Source organism: Colias philodice, chromosome 20, assembly GCF_061535455.1.
Source record: "Colias philodice isolate Cphi_HAF_F1 chromosome 20, ilColPhil1 Martin Lab GWU primary, whole genome shotgun sequence".
Classification (NCBI taxonomy): domain Eukaryota; kingdom Metazoa; phylum Arthropoda; class Insecta; order Lepidoptera; family Pieridae; genus Colias; species Colias philodice.
This window is the reverse complement of record NC_143105.1, coordinates 1,065,092-1,086,770: the sequence shown is the minus strand read 5'-3', so window position 1 is coordinate 1,086,770 and position 21,679 is coordinate 1,065,092. Positions and strand designations below refer to the sequence as shown.

The window sequence follows — 21,679 nt, the reverse complement described above, 5'->3', positions numbered from 1 at the left end:
GTCAGATGAATGCCTAAATACAATTATTCTTGGGACCCACAATTAGTTTTGAACCATATCTTAAGCTGGTTTCCTAATAGAAACGTAAATTCGGAACAATTGAATAAAAAATTAGTAATTTTATTAGCGCTGTGTACAGCACAGCGAGTGCAGACGTTATCTCTTATAAATATTAATAATATTTATTTCTCAGGCAGTGAAGCTAAATTTTTCATTACAGACCTCGTAAAAACTTCGGCTCCAGGTAGAGATCAACCTTTTCTTAAACTTCCATATTTCAAACAAAATATTTAAGTATTTGCCCCGCTACTGCACTGTCTGATTATATCTATGTCACAAAACATTTTAGGAAGGATGAGGAAAATAGATTATTACTTACTTTTACAAAACCGAATAAACCTGCCACAACTCAAACAATAAGTTGTTGGATCAAAAATGTGTTATCGAAAAGTAGTGTCAACATTTCAATATTTAATTCACATAGCACAAGACACGCTTCAACTTCTGCTGCCTCTGCTAGTGGTGTATAATATACGTAAAACTGCTGGTTGGACAAAACATTCCAAAACCTTTGCATAAACTTAATGTATTTAATGAGAACGAATTTGCATAATCGATTTTACAGAAATAGTATTTAATTATATTTTCGTTAATTTATAAAACAAAATTAATAATATTGATGTTTACGTTTTATTCTAAACTTGCACCCAAAATGGTTCTTACAAAACTTTTATCTCTTAACATCTACATAGTAAATAATATCTGAAGAATGAAGCGATGAAATATAATATATGATCAAACGAACTTCAGAGTGAAGTTCGATCATTATTATATGAATCGCTTCATTCGAAGATATTAACACCCACCACACCCTAACCCAAAGTTTTGTAAGATTACAGACTCTAAAAATAATGAATATCGTTCAAAGCGAGCAAATACTTGTCAGGTCGTAATACCCTCAATTAAAAAAAAAAAAAAAAAAAAATCTAAAGGCGTGCGTGGTTGCTAGCATTGAAAAAGGGAACTACATAGTAAATAATATCTTCGAATGAAGCGATTCATATAATAATGATCGAACTTCACTCTGAAGTTCGTTTGATCATATATTATATTTACTTGACCTTAAAAGGATGGATATCTTGTTCTTTCTTTGATAATATTTTAATTATAGAAAATATTTGTTTAATGCCACTTTTCTTTTATCTCGTATTTTACGACAGGAGCGCCGCTAGCTATGAGTTTTAAGTAATAATAGAAATATGTGTAGCACAGTAAAATGTAATAAATAAAATAAATAAATAAATTTAAATTTCAACTCAATTAACAGGAGCGTATGTTGGACAGAGCTAGTCGTCCGCTAAACGGATGAATAAAATAAATTAGTCGTCCGATTACCGGATGAATAAAATAATTTAATCGTCCGATAACATCTATTTATCTATATAGTTAGGTTATCGGGGTTTCTTTAGAGAACTGCCGCACGTATTATAGGTTTTTTGTGGGGGGAGGAGAGGGGGGAGGAGGGCACACGTAGGTATTTGATTTTTTTTTTGCGCGTCGACGGAGCCCCGCTTCGCGGGGCTCCTATTTCTGTGTAGTTTTTTTTTTAAGAAACCTAACCAAACCTAACGGCTAACCTAACCTAAACTTGATTTTTTTTGCGCGTCGACGGAGCCCCGCTTCGCGGGGCTCCTATTTCTGTGTAGTTTTTTTTAAGAAACCTAACCTAACCTAACCTAAAGGCTAACCTAACCTAAACCTAACCTAACGAATTGAGGGCGAATATCTCGGCCATTTTTTATTTTAGAGAAAAGTTGTTCCTATAAAACATGCTTATATTAGCGTATTCTTTACGATAAAACAATAATAAAAAGGGGTTATAATGACACCAACTCCATCAAAAATTTTCTAAGTTCTGCGCCCCCTTTGCTTTAGTCCAACCCAACTAGCTTTAGTGTTAAAAGGTTATCTAGTAATCCGAATAATCGGTCGATTAAATTATTTTATTCATCCGGTAATCGGACGATTAAATTATTTTATTCATCCGGTAATCGGACGACTAATTTATTTTATTCATCCGTTTAGCGGACGACTAGACACTTCGATACAGGAAACTTGATTTATTTCACCTAATTTTGTTTTTTTACTGACAACTGGCAACAACTAATCTATCTAGACTGTGATCTAGACTCTACTAACATAAATCATTTTATATGACAACATTTCCGCTCCCGCCTAAGCTCTACACTTGGGCCACGAAGTCTATTTCCTCGCTTCGACTCGTGTCAAACTTGTCACAAGCGACTGCCCTCGTTTCTCGTGGCTCCACGCGATTCGTTACCACACGATGGGTTTTCCTTGTACTAAAATTGTTTTTTAATTGTAGGCTAGGCTTATTAATTTATGAACGCTCTTTGTATTTACTTTATGTTTACTTTTAGTTACCTATATTATTGTGACATAAAATGGATACTACTGAAATATGTGTGGATATGTTTGTGAATAAATAAAAACCGGCCAAGTGCGAGTCGGGCTCGCGCACAAAGGGTTCCGTAGCAGCAAATATAATAAATTACAGTTAAATCAACCTATCTCAAAAACTATAAGAGATACTTTGATCAAACCAAAAATCGTTGAAAGAGTTAATTAGCATGCATCACCTCTATTTTTTTTAGAATTTTATACCCCGTAGTTATAAAAATAGAGGGGGGGGGACATACTTTTTACGACTTTGAGAGCTGATATCTCAAAAACCGTTCACTTTAAGAAAAATGTTTTTTAGAAAACTTTATATCATTTTAAAAGACCTTTCCATTGATACCCCACACGGGTATGTACATCGAAAAAAAAAATTTCATCCCTCAGTTACATGTATGGGGGGCCCCACCCCCAATTCTTTTTTTTACTATTTAGTGTCATATTTTTGTAGCGGTTCATACAACACATATTCCCATCAAATTTCATCACTGTAGTACTTATAGTTTCCGAGTAAATCGGCTGTGACAGACGGACAGACGGACAGACGGACAGACGGACATGACGAAACTATAAGGGTTCCGTTTTTGCCATTTTGGCTACGGAACCCTAAAAATGGAAAGCAAAAGTATAAGCGATATTAGGATAACACTAACATGATATCAAAATTTTCATTTTTTTATACACAGTCTTAAGGATTGAAAGAATATTATACATACTTATAAAAATGATCACCATTTTCATGTATGCAAATTATTGCAGTTGATATAGACCATAGACTATACATAAATTATAATTAATTTATTATTATTAAATTGACTGTTAATTCGAAAAATAAAATAAGAATATGTAGCTTAATATAGCTTGCTCACCCTTCTGAGGAAAATTTTTCAATTAGTGAAAAAAGAAAAGTTTATTACGTTTGAAGTTTAACTAGACTACAAGCCCGCATATGAAAAAAATATGGGTCAAATGAACCACCACGGGACATATCTAGTACGAAAGAAGAGCAAAAAATAATAAGATTCATCACTATGCCGTCACTTGTAAGCTGTCCAACTGAGTGCAGATGAGAATTGAAAAGTACAGGTAGACTCGGTAAATTTTGGTCATAAGAAGATTAGGTGAAAATAACAAGAAATTTCCCTTTATTTTTTACTTATATTTAATTAATGTAAAATTTTACGACTTTTTTTAATTGATATAATTATACTAGCTGTGCTCCGCGGTTTTACCCGCAGTGCTCCGCTCCTGTTGGTTTTAGCATGATAATATAAATTGGCTATTTAATACCGAAATAATTTTTCAAATCGGACCAATAGTTCCCGAGATGAGCGCGTTCAAACAAACAAACTCTTCAGCTTTATAATATTATAGTATAGATTCAGCCATTAGGTATAATATGGTTTAATTGATTTAATTGATGACCTACATGAACTTCAGCAGTAACTTCCCATGTTCCTTTTCCCGCTTTTACAAAAAAAAAGACGTGTGGCACTCGGGGACTGCCGCGGTAAAGCTATTGCATAGCATGCCTTCAAGCCACACCTCCGCGCCCGTCGGAGTGGGGTGCGTGAGGTTTTTTCGTTACGGAATTTCTAGATTCGGTCCCCGCGCTCAAGGCCCACGATAGAAGCTATGCAATAGCTTAAAAAAAAAAAAACCTAAATCTCCCGGGACATGAATATAAAATAATGTTAAATAATTATGCAAACCTGAAATAGCGATGTAAATAGATAAAACAGGGAATAACAAACGGGAACAAGTTTTGATTGAATAAAGCGCGACTTGATTCAATCACGACTTCGTTCAACTTCAGACATTTTAAAATTACTTTCTAGATATATTTGATGTTATATATTGCTAGGGTTGGATATGGAAGATTAAATTATAAATACGAAGTTCCTTACTTCGTATAAAATAATACAATTATAGGTACTCAGACACGCAGTACTCACACAAATTGAATTAAATGTAAATAACTAAATAATTTGGAAAATCCAAAAGTGCACGCCTCATAATTTTTTTTTAATAAATATTTTTAATTATTTTTTTTGTTTATTTAATAACAATTAAACCACATCGAATCAGACCCTGAAAAATGAAAGGGTTCTATTCCTGAGCATACTCAAGCGTAAGAGAAAAAAAAAGACTCGATTAGTAAAGTATTTCGGTCGCTATCGTGTTAACAAGAAAAAGGATCCGCACATACAGACACACGGACGTCCAAGACAGAACTTTTTTAAACTGTTTTTTAACTAGTTTAAATAACAAAAATTACATCAAAAATATCATGAACGTTAAAAATAGTGTTTTTTCTTAATATGTGTGTGTATGTATTATCTTACAAGTGCAATGTATGATACATAAAGTTGTAAAAGTATTTTAAGTAAAAACATTTTAAGTTTGAAAAATCAGATGTTTTGCGCGAAGTGACAGTAGTACCCACCTCAACGCTTCGCTTATGAGGCGTGCAATAGTGGGTACCACATGGCAAGGACCAGCTTTAAAATAATAAAAAAAAAACAATTATCAAATTCACCCAGTCGAAAGCTCTGAGGTAACAAATCCAAAAAAATATAGTCCATTTGAACCAACCTTCTCCTTTTTTTAAGTCGGTTAACACAGACAATATTTTCCATCGTTTCAAAACTAGAGGTTATGAAAAATAAATATACTTTTACGAATAACGAGGTAGAGTTCTGATGAGAAACGGAAGTAATCCTTGTAAGTGCTTTTCAGTATAAAAATTTCTTTATTTTCTTTGTATTTATTGCTTAAGTCTGTACTTATACGAAGACGTCTCGAATCTTCTAGAAATAAAAAGAACAAAGGGCCTCATCGTTTACCAGGAACTCTTAAAGTGTTTGTTAAAAAGCTTTACCAGTGTTCGCAGAAAATCAAAGACACGTGTTTCATGTATTTACATAAAATAGCCAAGGTTTGATAATATAATAACTATATGAGAACTGAGAAGTAATATCATCACTACGTAGTATAAAACTACGCAACCGAGCAACAGATTTTGATGCGGTTATGTTTAATAGAGATTACCTTACCAAGCTTCGACTCTACCCTAGTAGTCGTTTCTTATGCCTCGTTTAACCTAATGAAAAATTATCAATAATACATGATTTTTAAACTACCTTATAACACATATAACCTAATTAAAAATATTTACTTAGTATTCGTAAAAAAGATACTCGCTTGACTTGGTAACATTTTTGTAAAAAATAACACCTGCTCTTAGCTTAAATATAAAGAATCAATGAATAACAGACAATCGTTTATTTTCACAAATTGATATAATTCCCGAGCACCCAATTTATCTATTTCAAGCCAGCCCTACACTAGTAGTGTCGCGTGACCTCGCTCACATGAATTGACGCAGCCTTCGCTGAAACCTATTTTCACTGCATCAAGAATACGTTTGGCCTAGAAATTTATTTATTTATTTAAGTACACAGAGGGTTTTGTGACGGATTGCCTGCACTTTTGTTTTCAGTGTACGATTTGTGAGACAAATTGGAAACAAATCTGTGTTGTTTGTATATAAACAGACAGAGGTATAATTATTGGTAATATACGGACATTTTCCTCTGATAAAATAAATAATATAGGTAAGAGAAAAGAAAATTAAATTGATATATCAATTTATTTTTATTTAAATTTGTTAATAATTTAAATATATAATAAATATATATATATATATATAATAAATATATAATTTAAATTTATTTTTATTTATGATGCTGGGACCTTTAAATTAAAACTTATAGCCATTCCAGCACAGAAGATTATTTTATATACCTTCCAGGCATTTTATCGATTGTGAAGTTAAACAGAGGAAATTAACATGTCCAAGTATCAAGTAATGTAGTTATAAGCGACCGTTGCCAATCCACAATTGGCACTTGTAACTTGCTCATTGTTTAAAATATCTTTATCTTACTAATAATAATATTATTTCTGACTCTATTAGTTCTGAATCCTGACATACAGGTTTTTACCTAGTTTGGGAGTCAGAGACTTCAATATTTCAAAATGTAAAATCTTTTGTCAATAAATAATTTTTATTTATTTTTATTATTTATTATAAAGCTGAAGAGTTTGTTTGTTTGAACGCGTTAATCTCAGGAACTACTGGTGAAAAATTCTCGGTGTTAGCCCATTTATCGAGGTTTATAAATGTTAATGAACTTAGCAGATCATTTTTAGCAGATCAAAAAAAAATGTGAGTTCTTATCGCGAGCAGTTGAGTTCTACAGTTCCTGATACTTTTTAGAAATAGTTCTGGCGTTTTTACCTTAAAACACGACATTTGAAAAAATGATCTGCCAACTTCCCGTAGCAGATCATTTTTAGCAGATCAAAAAAAAAAATGTGAGTTCTTATCGCGTGCAGTTGAGTTCTACAGTTCCTGATACTTTTTAGAAATACTCGCGTAAAATGTAACACTAGAAAATTTATTTATGTCATATTTCATCACGCCGTAGCACCATGCCGTAGCATCATGCCGTAGCATCACGCCGTAGCATCACGCCGTAGTATCATGCCGTAGCATCATGCCGTAGCATCATGCCGTAGCATCGCGCCGTAGCATTACGCCGTAGCATCACGCCGTAGCATCACGCCGTAGCATCATGCCGTAGCATCACGCCGTAGCATCACACCGTAGCATCACACCGTAGGATCACGCCGTAGCATCACGCCGTAACACATGCCGTAGCATTACGCCGTAGCATCACGCCGTAGCATCACAGCGTAGCATTACGCCGTAGCATCACGTCGTAGCATCACGTCGAGTAGCATCACGTCGTAGCATTACGTCTTACCATCACGTTAAGCCGGGTCCAGGTCGGGTTTTTTCAAATGTCGTTTGTTAAGGTAAAAACGCCAGAACTATTTCTAAAAAGTATCAGGAACTGTAGAACTCAACTGCACGCGATAAGAACTCACATTTTTTTTTGATCTGCTAAAAATGATTTGCTAAGTTCACTAACATGGTTTATAATACCTATATCATCAAGCTAACCAACAGAAGCGGAGCACTGCGGATAATACCGCGGGACACAGCTAGGTATTTGATGATTATTTATACAAAAATTACATAATTTTGTTTAATAAAATCACGTGCTGCACTCTACATAAAATAGTCAAAAGTATTTTTTTTAATATCTATGTTTTTTTTTACTCTTCATGTTTCGAAGCTTAAGTTATCAAATCTATTTCATGTATCGTTTATCGAAGATACTTCCTTCAGTTTAATCAAATTTTAATAAAAATATATGACCAGAGCCATAAGAGCGGTTAAAAGAGATGCCTATAAATAATGCAATAAACATGAATAAAAGAGAAAAATTGCCCTAAGTGGAGGAGTTAATTAAAATTTTAAATACATTTAAGCGTGTCAAAGGTTTGAGAGACAACACAGAGATCTGGAGAGTTCTTTTCATCAGCTCTTATTACCAACTGTGGCTTTTAAAGAACTTTGCATATTATAATTAATTTTATAGGCTTTTATCTTCATACTAGGAAAACAACTGTGAACTTTAATATAAGGCGTGCAATATGTTGCTCTTAGTTACAGTTATGATATCTTCACTATCATTTGAATTGATGAATAACAATATTTATTTTTATTAATAGCGGATGTACCACGGGCGGACCTACGTTTTCTCTACATAAGAACGATCCTCGTACTTCAAGGAATATAATAAAAAAAAGAATTATCGAAATCTGTCCACCCCTTCACGCGTGATGCCGTGACAACGCGAAACGGGTTTCATTTTTATCATAACGAAATTTTATTTATGAGTTATGTTTTTGCCATTAAGTAACTTAAATGTTCTATAAGTTTAATCTAAATATCTTTGTATGTACCGTTTTTATGCAATAAATGATTTATTTATTTATTTTTAAAATAAATATTACTGACCAGGTACTTTTCGAATAGTAGCATTAGGTATTTAATACAATCCATAAATTGGATGGATTTGGAACGGAATATTCCAGAACGAAGGGGGTCCTTCCCTTCTGGAATATTCCGTCATCCCAAAATACAAAAATAAAACATCGGTTGCTCTGATGGAAAATTTTCCTCATAAAAGGACATATATCACACTTTCACATATTACCTTCGCTCGTGATATAAGATCTTTTATATTTTTTTAACAATAGATAAAAATAGATCATACGGCGGGTCTCGAGCCCGCGTCTTTTTGCCAAACCGGGACAACGGAAAAAAACACGCGTTTATCCTGCCTCCTGATAGTTTCTATTCTTTAAACAAAATCTCATTTATAAAGCATCGAATGCATTATAAAACTAAATATATATCTATCTATACTAATATTATAAAGAAGAAAGGTTTGTAATTATGTATGTATGTATGGTTTTCACGCATAAACAACTGGACCGATTTTGATGAAATTTGGCACAGACAATCTTTAGACCCTGAGAAAGAACAAAGGCTACCTTTTATTGCGAAATATGTACCACGGGCGAAGCCGGGGCGGACCGCTAGTAATATATAAATAAGTTGAAATACATAACTCAGGCCCCGGAATCACAGACACAATAGAAAATCTATTGTGTCGTGGACCGATCGGGCCGTTCGGGGCTCAATGGGTTAAAAAATGGTTGTATCTATCGTACTCATCATGAAATGTATTTTTGCGTGTATATGAAGCTCTCAGACACTTTAGAATATCTTTTAGCAAAAATATTGTATCATCAGTACATTAGCCTTTATATCTCATAAATAAAATCGATGTAAGCATGAATCGAGACAGGTTCGTCCGGGGAAGTGCCACGCCCATAGGAAAGATTCCATGAGCGTGGCAAATCAATACTAATAAATAATATAAATCTGAAGTTGTTGTTGTGTTGTCTGTTTATTTAAATGGGCCAATCTCAGGAACTAGATACTAAACCAATTACAAATATTTCACCGTTGGATATGGACGTAATTCATGAGATCAATCATTTTAGTCCTACTAATATTATAAATGGAAATGTTTGTATTTTTGTTTGTTACTCTTTCACGAAAAACTACTGGATGGATTTGGATGAAACTTTACAGTAATAAAGGTTATAAATCATCTTATCATCATAATGAGATTTAAAAATACTACTAGATATTTCCCGTGGGTTCGTCCACGGCTCCACTAACCTTTAATCCTTACTCTGGATGAAATGAAATAAATAAATAAATATTTCAGGACAATTTTCAGACACGGTACGATCTGATCCCATACTAAGCTTTCGCTTGTGGTTTCCACACGGAGGAAACCAGATGGCTGATAAACATACATAATATATAATTTAAATAAATACTTATATTGATAAGTAACACCCAGACACAGAGCAAACATCTATGTTCATCACACAAATATTTGTCCCGGGTGGGAATCGAACCCACGACCTCTGGCTTGGAAGGCAGGGCCACTACCAACCAAGCCAACCGGTCAGTCAAATCTTAATAAATTGATATTTCCGCTTCGGTGACGTAAATTTGGGAACCCATTTGAATCCAATTATCGTTTGAGCGTTGCGAGGTCGACTGTCTTAGGCAATTTTTCTATTAAGATGATGTCGTTAAAAAGTTGAGCTTGGCTCTTAGTTTATTGCAGGAAAAAATATTACAGGGTATATTTAGAAAATAAGGTTTAAATTAAAATTATTCTTTGTTTAATATACCTAAGAGATAGATTTTTATAGCATGTGTAATAGAAAAAAATAATTCACAGCCTATACATGATGATGATGATGTAAAAACGATATTCAAATTTTCATTAAACCAGTGGTCAGGCTAGGTTACAACGCGTAGCTACAACATTGCATCCGAATTAATTTCCGGACAGATCTATATATACGCTATATGTTTGTACCACAGCCCGGGCAAAATTCAATTTGCACCCCTGTCTGCCCCCACAGCCTCTGATCGATATATTTCGTAAATCGACGCCATGCTTGTTTAATTACTGCACACAAATTCATAGTGCAATACACACATGGGATACCTTTGTCGGCCATGATACCTAGTTGTGGAAGCGTGTTGGATAGCTATATGGAACCGTAATATATAACTATTTACATAAATATATATTGAAAAGCTCCGCCCTTCTTTTACAGAATTTTGAAAACGCACACTCACACCTTTTGTGTGTGTGAGCATGGTGTGAGCTCGATTCCCAGAACTGAAAATATAACGGGATAATTGTGTTTTCCTCCTAGCTGGGAGCTTATGTATCATATAAATATAGTTATATCTTTATATGAATATGATATCAATATGAAGTGTATGTTGTTTAGTATGTTTGTTACAGAAAGACGTTAAAACCTGAAAGGATGATGTCGCTGATATTGTGTTCTAAAATTTTAAGCATTCATTTGAACTTTAAATGCCTTCATTCGGTTCGACGGTACTGACCAATAAATATAAAATTTCGGTTAAGGAGGACTGAAGGCTGGTTCTATCTATAAAGAAAACTTTAGACCGACCAATTTCAAACACATCTCCATATATCACACGGAGATAAAAACCCTCAAACTTTCACTCCCTCTTTCTGCACTCCCAAACCATTATTTATATATCAAATCTGAACAACTTTCTGGGTCAAGACCACGAGCTTTTAGTGCCTGTCATAAAAAGTTCATACGTTGAGAAGATGTCGTAAATAGTGACGTATTATTGACCGCTCTCAGAAGGTCAACTTCTTCTTACTTTTCTGTATTCTAAGGAATAACTGAAGGCATTATGGCTGCGGAAATGTGACTTGGCAAAGTTTCCTTCACTTGCACTTAAGAAGTTACACCCTAAACACGGTGTAGTGGTACCTAATAAAATATAGAGAGACGGAGACATAGGCAAAGTTATGAATATGATTCTTATGATACGGATTTGTTGTCACAAAGCAAATGAAAGATAAACAAATTTCAGATGGCAAATGATATGGATCTGAAAATAAGCCTAAGCTATGTTTCTGATTGATTCTCTTCCTATTTCAGATATTTGGAATTCTTTTGAATATTATTTTGTGTTGATAATTTTATATGAGTGCCTTCGATAGGTTCAAATAAAATATATACTCTGGATAGGTTTACATTAGGTTATGAACGTTAAAGCTATTGACTGATTATTTGCTCATTGATATTTATGGCAAACTGTTCCAATTTTCTTTGTTTTAAGATGAGATGGTTGTAACAATACCAAACCATTTAAAAATAACGGCAAATCCGACTGTCATCAACCTGCCCGTAATAATATTGAATCTTTCCCCACTAAATAAATCAACCAGACGGAGCCGTGGGCAGTTAGTAGTTAATAATATAAATGTGTATCTAAATTTGTAGCAGGTATTTAGATCCTTTATCCACCTGAACGACGTCAAAGGTATAACCTGGATGTCTGTCGATTGGAAATCATAGTTTGGTTTCCATTGCTCAATTTGTTTCGCATTTTGATAATAATTGTTATGGAATATTTAAGATCTTATTGATTTTTCTTATGGAATTTTCCTACTCTCTACAGATGTTAGGGGCGATTAAGCATTAAGAGTTTGGAGGCCTTGATATATCGGATGATGATTTGATACCTACACTTCTATGTTCTGCATTCTTTGTGTAGATCGAAGCACTGGTTTTCAGTATACCCTAAATAAATATGATACTAAGCACCCATGAGTTTATACTAAAGGCATGAAAATTTTGGACATTTAAAAATATAAGACTTCATAAGATCTCTTAAAATGGCTCATAATAGTTAACGACTCATTTTCAAAAACTCAAATTACAGCTTAAATTTGAGTTTTTGAAAATTTTGAGCACTTCCTATTCACATCACGTCAAGGCTCTATTTATATGCAAAAATAGCTGTTCCCGCGGTTTCACCCGCATTGCTCCGCTCCTGTTGGTCTTAGCGTGATGATATTATATAGCCTATAGCCTTCCTCGATAAATGGGCAGATAGCCCATGGTGTTAGATACACCGAAAGAATTTTTCAAATTCAAACAAACAAACAAACAAACTCTTCAGCTTTATAATATTGCCGTTAATCTAAAAAGCAAAACGAAATCTGCTAATGCGAAAAACGAAATCTGCTAATTGCTTAACAAATTATATTCAAAAAGCAGCAATGTAACGTACACAGTAGGACATGATCGTTCCGCCCGCCCAGCCAACCTCCACGCGGAGTCTGCGCGGAGCCGCAATCGATACAGCCTCCCGGTCCAGTCTGCCCGCGGCCGCACTACCTAGCACGCGTCATTTTATACTTTTTATTATCTGTGCTTTTTTAACACCCTTTATTAGAGATTTTTACTTAGTATCGCTCCGGATATCTCTGGAGATGGCATATTGGTGACGGTAAGTTCATTTTTTTTGATTTTTTTTGTTCTATTTTTAGTAACTATTGAGATTTTTGTGTCGTTATCTCTCTATCTATTCTTTTGATTTTAAGCTCTACCTGTTGTAGCGCTCTTTCGTTTCAATAAAAAAAATGTAAGAGCCTGAAAGAAAGAGTTTTCATTTTTTTGTAATGGTTTAATCTGTTTTTAGTTAATTTTTTAGTTATTAGCGAACGGGTTTCTTATAGGAAAATTTAAAACATATAACGGTTAACCTAACAACTTTTTAAAGCTATTATAAATGTAATTATGTAGACAAAGGCGCCCTCTAGTTGTGTAAAATCGAACCGGGCCTCGCCCTAGGAAAATGCAGTTCACGCAAGTGCAGTGGACTGAAATTATATTTAGCACTATTGTTCTATCGATCCTTTTACAGAAGAAATAAAAAAATAAAACTTATAATAATAATATCAAATAACTGTTGCACACAAACAATGAAAAAATTGCAAAAAATATCATATTTTTCCAGAATTTTCGCAATATAGGGAACTATTGCTGTCTCTTTCGCTCATGACGTCATTGCTTCGTCTATTTCGGACTTAGCTCAAATTAGTTTGTACAAAGCTCAATTATCATAACTGGCAATTAAATACGGATAAGTGAAACCAAATTAAAGACCAGATTATTTTCTTTCTTAACCTTGTATTAATTTTGTTTTTTCGCAAATATAATTTCTTCGGAAAACAAGTTAATTGGAAAAATAGGTGTACCTACCTACAACACAGAAAGGGGCTAAAAATCGCTATATAAAATTATTATTTATAATATGTATCTACATGATAATATATAGCTATACATTCAGCTATATATTTTCAGGGGGGAAAATCCATACAGGTGCATTTGTGGGGTGGGAACCCCCTCTTTTAGTCCTGGGCGTGTCTAGTGCAACTACCCCCTCCCCTTTCCCCCCATGCGCTTTCGTCGATACAGGATGAAACTCAGTTGTCTAGGCCTGCCAACTGGTGGAAATAGTCCTGTGTCGGGTGTGTAACTTTTTTGTGTGTTTGTCCAGGGTGATCTCCGGAAACTGAATTTTTTTTTAAAAGTGTTTTGCGAATTGAGAGGTAAATTATTTTAGAAGATTTTATTGTGTGTTAAGTTAAAGATGGATACTTTGTTTTGGACTTAGGAAGTTAGACCCGGACGCGAATAAATTATAAAGTTTACTAATTAGTAGATAATATTTTTATTTCAATTGATATTTATAATTTTTAATATTTCTTTGCAATTGGCAATGTAGATAATTATAGAGATTTCATAAATAATAAATTAAATACAGTTTTTTTATGAAGTCAATCCTCTTTGACAATGAGCTTTGGCGACTTTAATTTTTTACAATTTGAATTTGTTCTGATTATACAAGTTTTCTATTACATTCATATTTTATGAAAGTACATACAGTACCTACCTAGTCTTTCATACAACCGCGACATTATTAAATTTTTTGACTAATATTTTTTCAATTTGACCCATTTTTGAGACACTTGTTGAAAGGACTGTAACTTTAATAAAAGAAAATTTAACTTGGACAAAGACGCTGATGTCAGCTTATGAGTTTGTAATAAAAAAAATTAAAGTAGGGTTGCTACTTCTTTGTTATTTTCTAAAATTAATTTTTCAAATCGTCAATTTAACATTTGTAGTCACGGTATCTTTTTATACTTATAGAATATTGATATCAGATATTGATTTAGGCCTAGGGCGTAGGGACGCTTCAATTAAATTGATAAATCCCGTGGGTATCTCCTTCCGAGTTTCCTAACTCCCCATGAGGAGATCGTCGGGCCTAATTATGTTTTGTTAGGTAGTTGTAAATTATTTTATTTTGGGGACTGAACTTAATTTTAGTTCTGTATTGCTTTTTGATTTTATTCGTATATCAAAAGTTTTTATTGTTAGTCATAATTATATCATGATCAACGGAGTGAGAGTGAGAAGATTAAAAAAAAGGTGGAAAATATTAAGAAGAGACAATAGATTTAAAAATGTATTGCTCATTTGAAAAGAAACCTTTTATAAGTTGCAGTAGAGATCGATGATATCCGATAAAGTAGCTTTGTATGTTTTATCTGATAAAGAACATTGAATAATCCATACTAATATTATAAATGCGAAAGTTACTCTGTCTGTCTGTCTGTTACTCAATCACGCCTAAACTACTGAACCAATTTGCATGAAATTTGGTATGGAGATATTTTGATTCCCGAGAAAGGACATAGGCTACCTTTTATTGCGAAATATGTACCACGGGCGAAGCCGGGGCGGACCTCTAGTAGATAATAAATAATTAAATATGATTCCGTAATTAACAATAAAAGCTAATATGTTTCTTGACTTCCTTTTCAAGTAAAAAAAGTTTAATCATTAGCGCATGTGAACACTTTCCATTCATTGTTAAAATGATACTGTATGAATTATTATCATTGTATGTTTTCTTTTATTATGTTTCATTGTCATTTGCAGTACGAAAAAACGTAACAGTAGCCACTTTACCGGGATTTCTACGAAAAAAAAAACTAATTCCGATGTTAGTTTAACAAAGCAAACGGACATGTTTTTACTATGTTCACTATTAAATGAATTCTTTTCTAGAATTTTTTTGTAATTTTAATATTAATCAGCGATTTGCCCAATGTTGTCTAACCCTACTAACAGCCCATCTAATCTCGAAGTTTCGAGAAGCGTCATCAAAAAACTCAATATCCGCAATCGCCGGGTATATTTTGCCAGCTCTCATCCGGGACAATAACGTATATCCCGGTCAAGAGGCAATGCACATTTGTTGAACGGGCCGGGTCAGAACGGCTTGTCTCTGGAAATTTTATGACGTCAACGTTTTAGTTTTATGCTCTATGGTAGATAGAGTTCTGATATAATATTATATTTTCTGTGGTAGGTACTGCTTTATGCTCTGTTCAAATGTCATGCATTTAAAATTGGGCTGAACACTATGATAGAAAATTTCGATACTTTGTATTTATTAGAGAAAGTAGGTTTAGTTATCAATTAAATCTTAAAAAAGGCTGATAGGAATGTGATGATTTTTGGTAATTTGTCTCCAATTGCACAGTAGCTATTGTTTTGACTATAATGTAACGTGATCTCTTCGCGAATTTGTTTGCGTTTGCGAATGCAGTGTGCGCAAATGCGTTCGCGAACTTCAAAATTTTCTTCAAGAGTTTTACAGAGTATGGACCATTTTTACTTAATGGAAACACGCGGGTTCGACTCTCGCCTCGTGATCGAATTTTATCTATTCTTTAAAAATTTACATTTTAACCTACTTAAAAAAAATCTTTTCTTGGAGCTCAACTGTACGGAAGCATAGTGTAAAATTTAAAATATTTTCTTTTTTGATATAGTTGCTATGCGTCAGTCAGAAGTTAAGCTTTTCCATGACTATATCTTTATTATTATCAACAACATTGTTTGAGAAAGGATGATAAGTTATCGATAAAATTTCCGTAGATTATCCCGCATAACAAATTCAATGTAATAATCACAGGTATTGCTCATATTTCAATTGAGCGCTCCTCGGGAGAGCAGGAAAGTTTCCGAACAACAAGTCATTAGATAAAGACAAAGGCCTTCCGGTGAATTGATTGACAACTAGTTGACCAATTAGTACATGATAATATATTCTAATGGAATAAATCGAGATAAACCAGATTCCATGTTTTCTTATTATCATCATATTTTGAAAAGAAAAATATAGTATTACCTACTCCAAAAACATGACAATAAATGAAACGTTAAAAGAAGAGCGTGTTTAGCGAGCCCATGTATCAGAAGTGAAACTTCTTTGGCAAGATTCGGAGATACCAAAATCGTCGCTTTACTTCATGACGTGACGGTATTGCCATGACAAATAATTCACTTCAAAAATCTTGAAATACCAAATATTCCTTTAATTATTTGCTTAATTCATTCATAAATCATTTTCATCGTATAAAATATTGCCACCCGTAAAATTGAAAAATCATACAACATATTTCGCATTCGAATTAAACCCCATTAACATTACAAGAAACACTGTCCACTCTTAATAAACAACATAGTCATTCCTAACAATGCCGGTCAAGGGTCCACAAGGCACAATATGCAAGATGTAAACTCCGCATTGTTCCTTCTACGTGATAACGATGTCTAAAAATAATGCCTAACTATAATTGGGCGTTGTGAAAACACGTTTTGTATGAATTGTTTGCATTGCAAGTAGAATTAGTAACGTATTTTCGTGTTGCTGGGCGCAGTTTATTTCTAAATATTATTTGTTAGGTGTGAAAGAGAAGTTTAAAATGGTTGCTAATAAATGATGCGTGTCCTGTGGCTCTATAAAAAAAATCTTCATAGTAAATTAATGATAAACACTAACCAGCAAAATAATAATTTTGTAGAGCTTAAAATCAAGTTAGACCATCTAGAAAGAAAGAAGATAAAAACAGATTACTTGATATTTGTGAAATTATATTTAAAAAGGAAATACATGTAAATTGTATCGGAAAAGTTTAATTATTCATATCTATAAATACCACGTGCGTAATATCAAATATGAACACTGAAAATGTTAAACTGTTACTTCAGATTAGTGAAATCTGATTAAATCTCGCCTTCACGTGTAAACAATTATGCAAATGTGACATTATCAGAAATGAACTGAACTTTCCAATACCTACACAATGGTTAGAAGATAATTTATTTACACACGAGGGAGCGCCATATTGAACCATTTCCCGCCTAAAAAGCTTCTGTCACAGTGACATTTGTTTGCGGTCAAAGGTCACAGCGCAAAGAGCCGAATGCGCAGATGCAATTTCAAACAATGAATGTTCGCGCCTCACATATTGCCAGTATGCCAGTATCCGTGAGACAGTCTACGGATTCGGTACTGAATTCTCTGTAGACTTAACTAATATTTACGTGTATGAAAGATAAATTGAAAGTGTCCGATTCTGTGAATTAATTTTCTGTGACATTTAATGGTGCATTTGGCTGGCGTTATGCGTTCCGATTATTTATAAGCCGTGCCGTGATTTGGCGCGCGAATTCCTGAGTTTAAATTTCGCGTTTTGGAATAACCGGTGATATATTTTTTAATTATTTAAAATGTATAATTTTTTTTAATTTAAAAAAATGGTTATATAAGACGTTTTCTTAGATTAAAATTTTCTTAAAAGCTTCATCTGTTGTAATGAAACTGTAACACAAGACTAACTATTCTAATTAGTATTTATTTTTAAATTCTATTCACCATTTTAAAACACCTTCGCTAGTAACATCAATATTGGCTATAATCCAAGTGACAAACATTCACACGTTTTATCTATTAAAGCCAAAATCAATGGGTTCAATGAATTGTAAAAAAAGTAAATTCTCTTTAAAATTATTTATCTATGGAAATGAATCAAAATAAATGTGATAAAAAGTCAGAAATGATAAAAAATTGCAAAAGAGAGGCGAAATAAATAGGAAATTGTAATATTTTTTTATATTTAACTGTATTTTTATTTATGTTTATAATACTGTTCTTCGTCAATCGTCATTCCTATTCAATATTTTTTACAGAAGTTCGTATAAATATTTAGATATTTTTGTAACTGGCTGACAGAAATGGATTCAAATTTCGCGTGTCCCAGTTGTAAATGACATAATCTGTAAAACATTACGGCTAAAATTAGGCACATTTCACATTCATTGAATAAATAGAGACGCCATTTTGAATTTTGAAATTAAATTGTTCAAATTATAACTCTATTATTATTTTTTGGTCATCTAAAATTATTAATAAAGAAGTTACACAAATTATTTTTGAAAAATAAAACAATAACACTACAAAGTAAATAAATGTATAATAGTAATTAATTAATTTAATTCTACATCAAATTAAGCAATCCTTAACAAACATATAAACTACAAATATTGTAAAAAATCATCAAATTTGGCACAAATATTTACAATGACGAATAATTAACATCACTCCAATATATCCCTTAGGTATATCAAACTCAAACTCAAACTCAAACATTTATTAGACTTCTTCGAGAAGCACTTTTGAAACATCAATACATAATTTTAACATCTACAACCGATTCGGAAAGCAGTATCTATGGAGAAGAACCGGCAAGAAACTCCATAGTTGCTCTTTTAAATCATTTCAGTATTACAATTTAATTTTACAAAATATGTAACTGTATATTATCATAATATGCCAAAGAACTGAATATCCAAACATAAATCCATGTATTTCCTCAAAAACCTTAATTAGCACAATTTCCTACCGAAAAAAATAGGAAAGTCACAGTTCAAGCAACCCTAATTAAACTCAAGGTAATTTATAACATAGTATCACTCACCTCTTTCCCTGAAAATTATGCTGTCAAAGTGAAAAACCCTTGAAGTTTTCCACAAAGCGAAAAGGAGCTAATTGTTATAATTATGCAGTGTTATACGACAAACGTAATTACCTTAGTGCCAATTAAACTTTCTTTGTAATTGTTGAATATGGTAGGAAAGAGATTTAAATTAATAAATTAAAGATTTTGTTACAAGAGTAAACGATAATGTCGTCGTGTTGTATAGAAAAACAAAAAGTTTTCAAAATTCTTTATTATAAAAAAAATTGCAAGCGGCCAGTACGTAAACATTGAAATAAAGAAAAAGAAATAACAATACAAATATTTTTGTTTGAGCCCGAAATTGTATTATCCAGATATTTTCATTTACTTAAATAAAAAAATAATCAAGGTAAATTATAAAGTTATTATTTAATCTTTAAAATGCCGTCTTTATAGAAGAGATTTTGTTCAAACCTTTCTTATTTTCTATTGTATTTCTATGTACTTATACACATCTTTGTTTCAGAGAGAGGATGGACTACTCTCGGCCAATATGCGCCCTCCTTGCTCTTCTCGTTTTCTATTTAACACACCTCGCACAGTGAGTACTATAGACAAATCATACTATTTATCTTATCTTCTTGCTATAAGAAAACTTTACTATAAACAACTGTTAAGTGATCATAAATTTAGTCTACGAAAGCATAGATTAATCTTTTGACCAAAAAGGTAACAAAAACTCTTCGGATTGGTCTGACTGTAAATGAATAGCACATGATACGAGTACCTTTCATAATTTATAAGTTAGGAGATATTGGAAATTAGTCGTGTATTTGTGTTGCAATAACAGTAAAAAGTTTAACCATTTCAAATGCATTAAGCAAAGCGGAATTAATTTACTGGGTGAAAATACATTGGCGTTATTTCTTTCACTTATATAAATTATGAATGCAATTATTTGCGACAATTTATGTGACACACTGCCAAAATATGAATATCAATTTATTTATTACGTCAAAAATATGTTTTCTCTAGGGCGTATTCAGAAAGAAAGCTTGAAACTTATAAGCGCTTATAAGCGCTTATCGGCGCTTATAAGCGCTGGTTACCCGCGCAGGAAAATATATGAACATGCGCTTATAAGCGCTGATCGGCGCCGACAAGTTTGTTGAAACTTGTTGGAACTTGTCGGCGCCGATCAGCGCTTATAAGCGCATGTTCATATATTTTCCTGCGCGGGTTACCAGCGCTTATAAGCGCCGATAAGCGCTTATAAGCGCTTATAAGCGCTTATAAGTGTCAAGCTTTCTTTCTGAATACGCCCCTAGTCCATATTTCACAGTATAAGTACTAGAAAAACATATTTATTCATTGTAGAGCTATGGGTATGGGTCACCATATTTCATTTAGGACATAGGTATTATTTTCCACCAGCATTTAATAGGAGATTGTAAAAATGCCATCTCTCTTAGACAGAGACATCACTGACGATATTTATTAAAATCGATGTACAGTTACTTAGAAAAATAAGAGAAAAATATTTATTAAGACAACAGACATTATTTATTACGGAGATTCCTACACACTTGCATAAATTCGAAATATTTTACCAGCTAATTTATATTTAAAAAATAAATAAATAATCAACTCAATAATATATAACATAGCCGAACTTTTATTTTCAGTAATAATATTTAGTTGTCTATCTTGATAGAAATCTTTCATTTTGTTTGTCATCATAGTCGTCAACCAGTACTCTGTCTTCTAGAGAACAATCATAGTTTTGCAATAATTTAATGTATTTTTACCACAGTAAATCAGAAGAATCAATATACCTTGCACATTGTTTTATTTTTCTACCGCTGAGTGCGTGTACTACAACCGCATTCCTACATAAAACATGCGGTTATTTTGAGAACAATTTACGCGACGAGTCTTAGAAATTACTATCTGTGATAAAGACTACATACGCTAGTCGCTAACGCATGTTAAAAATGTCAACATTCTTTAAAAAAATTCTAACCTACAAACTAATTTTAATTTTGAAAGCGCAAAATTCTAACAAGAAAAATTTGAAAAATTTCGCTCGTTATGTATGGAATTTCCTTGGAATTTCATTTCCTTCATTCCATTGTTTACTTTGCCCTAATTACTAATAAAAAACAAAATGTTTGAAATGAAGAATCTATGACAATGATAAATTAAAAGATGGGCGCCAACCGTCATGGGATTTGAGACGGTATTAATTTTGGCAGCTGTTATAAATGTTACAATACGACGGATTCTTTGTTGTTTCTACGATTGCTTTGTTTTTTATAACATTGTTGTCTGTTTCAAACATTATGAGCTTATCAAGGAACAGTGAATTATATTCGAAATTTTTAGAATCGATTGGTTATCACGAAGATTACTATTGCATTGAAAATATTAATAATATATCAGCGCGAGCGATTCCGTAA

At 32.9% G+C, this 21,679-nt stretch overlaps 1 protein-coding gene across 1 annotated transcript in view; it reads left to right on the top strand.

The window, feature by feature from the left end:
* Positions 1–12,731: 12,731 nt before the first annotated feature.
* Positions 12,732–21,679, top strand: part of GluClalpha (glycine receptor alpha 1) — a 29,059-nt gene continuing 20,111 nt past the window's right edge. The window contains exons 1-2 of the mRNA XM_089707895.1: positions 12,732–12,844; positions 19,747–19,821. Coding sequence (XP_089564021.1) covers positions 19,754–19,821 — 68 coding nt within the window. The 5' untranslated portion in view covers positions 12,732–12,844; positions 19,747–19,753. The remainder of the gene's footprint in view (positions 12,845–19,746; positions 19,822–21,679) is intronic.